Raw genomic sequence first — 1,212 nt, forward strand, 5'->3', positions numbered from 1 at the left:
TAAAGCAGCAGACTTGCTTTGTGGAAATTACTCCTCCACCAAGATCACACAGATTTTAAGACATCAAGAGGAATATCCAGAATTAAGGATGACTGATCATTTATTTAAAAGCAAGGCCTTCTCATCCGTGTACCAGCAGTATATGGTTCCTGAGTCCAGTGACGTCATGAATCTGATTTTCTCATATTTGAAGGAGAAGAAAAGTAAACCGTATGATACAGCAGTCGATGTTGGCTGTGGTACTGGGAGATATACAATGCCTCTAGCAAAAAGGTTCAAAAAGGTTATCGGTGTAGACATCAGTGAATCTCAGCTTGAGGAAGCCAAACAATTCTGTTCCTTGGAAAATGTAACTTTCCAGGTGGCTGCTGCTGAGAACTTACCCCTAGATGATGCATCTGTGGACCTTGTAAATGCAGGACTTGCTGCTCATTGGTTCAATGTGGAAAAATGTGTGCATGAAGCAGTTCGAGTTTTAAAGCCCAACGGCTGTCTGGCAGTTCATGCTTTTGTTCCAATTTTTAAATTACAAGATGGCAATAATGATGCAGCGCTAAATGTTGTTATGAAGCAGTGTTTAGACAAAATATCAGAATTCAAGTACGAAAACAACAATATTATGCATCACCAGTATGAAGAGGTGTTCAATGCTATACCATTAAAAGACAAGAAGTGGGTTACGGACATCCCCGTTGTATTTGAAATGTCTGTTGAAGAAATAATAGGATTTTTTCAGTCTATATACATGTATCAAGAATTCCTGAAACATGATAAAAATGAAGCCATCAGATTCCTGATGCATCTTGAACAGAGGTTTTGTGACATTATAGGAGATGGGTCTGAGTCAGCCCTCATTAAGGTCCATATCAAACACTATTGTGTCCTAGCCTGCAAATCATCATGAGTCTGGAGAAATAATGGACTGGGGAAGAGATAGTGTAGCATGTGTCAACACTTTCCTCTTGTATTCAAAATTTGTAACATATTTAAAGCTCAACAGCAGAACAAGGAACATTTAGCAGATAAATACCATTATTTTCTGCCACATGATAATATTCCATCACACGATGGAAGAGCCAGGAATGAGGACACGTAAGCAGGAAGATTTACAACTCTCCATATATATTTGTTTTTTGTCTCAACTGCCACATTCAAAAAAATTCATTTATGGACACCAACCATCGGTAACATCCCTGTTGCTTTTGTAAAAGC

The 1,212-nt window shown here is 38.4% G+C and overlaps 1 protein-coding gene across 1 annotated transcript; it reads left to right on the forward strand.

Annotated features, from left to right (window-relative positions):
• LOC134612353 (putative methyltransferase DDB_G0268948) lies at positions 1-924 on the forward strand. The gene has a single exon (XM_063456689.1). The coding sequence runs from the start codon at positions 89-91 to the stop codon at positions 902-904; it is 816 nt and encodes a 271-aa protein (XP_063312759.1). The 5' UTR covers positions 1-88; the 3' UTR covers positions 905-924.
• Positions 925-1,212: the final 288 nt, after the last annotated feature.

The sequence above is a fragment of the Pelobates fuscus genome, chromosome 5 (genome assembly GCF_036172605.1).
Source record: "Pelobates fuscus isolate aPelFus1 chromosome 5, aPelFus1.pri, whole genome shotgun sequence".
In the NCBI taxonomy this organism is placed as follows: Eukaryota; Metazoa; Chordata; class Amphibia; order Anura; family Pelobatidae; genus Pelobates; species Pelobates fuscus.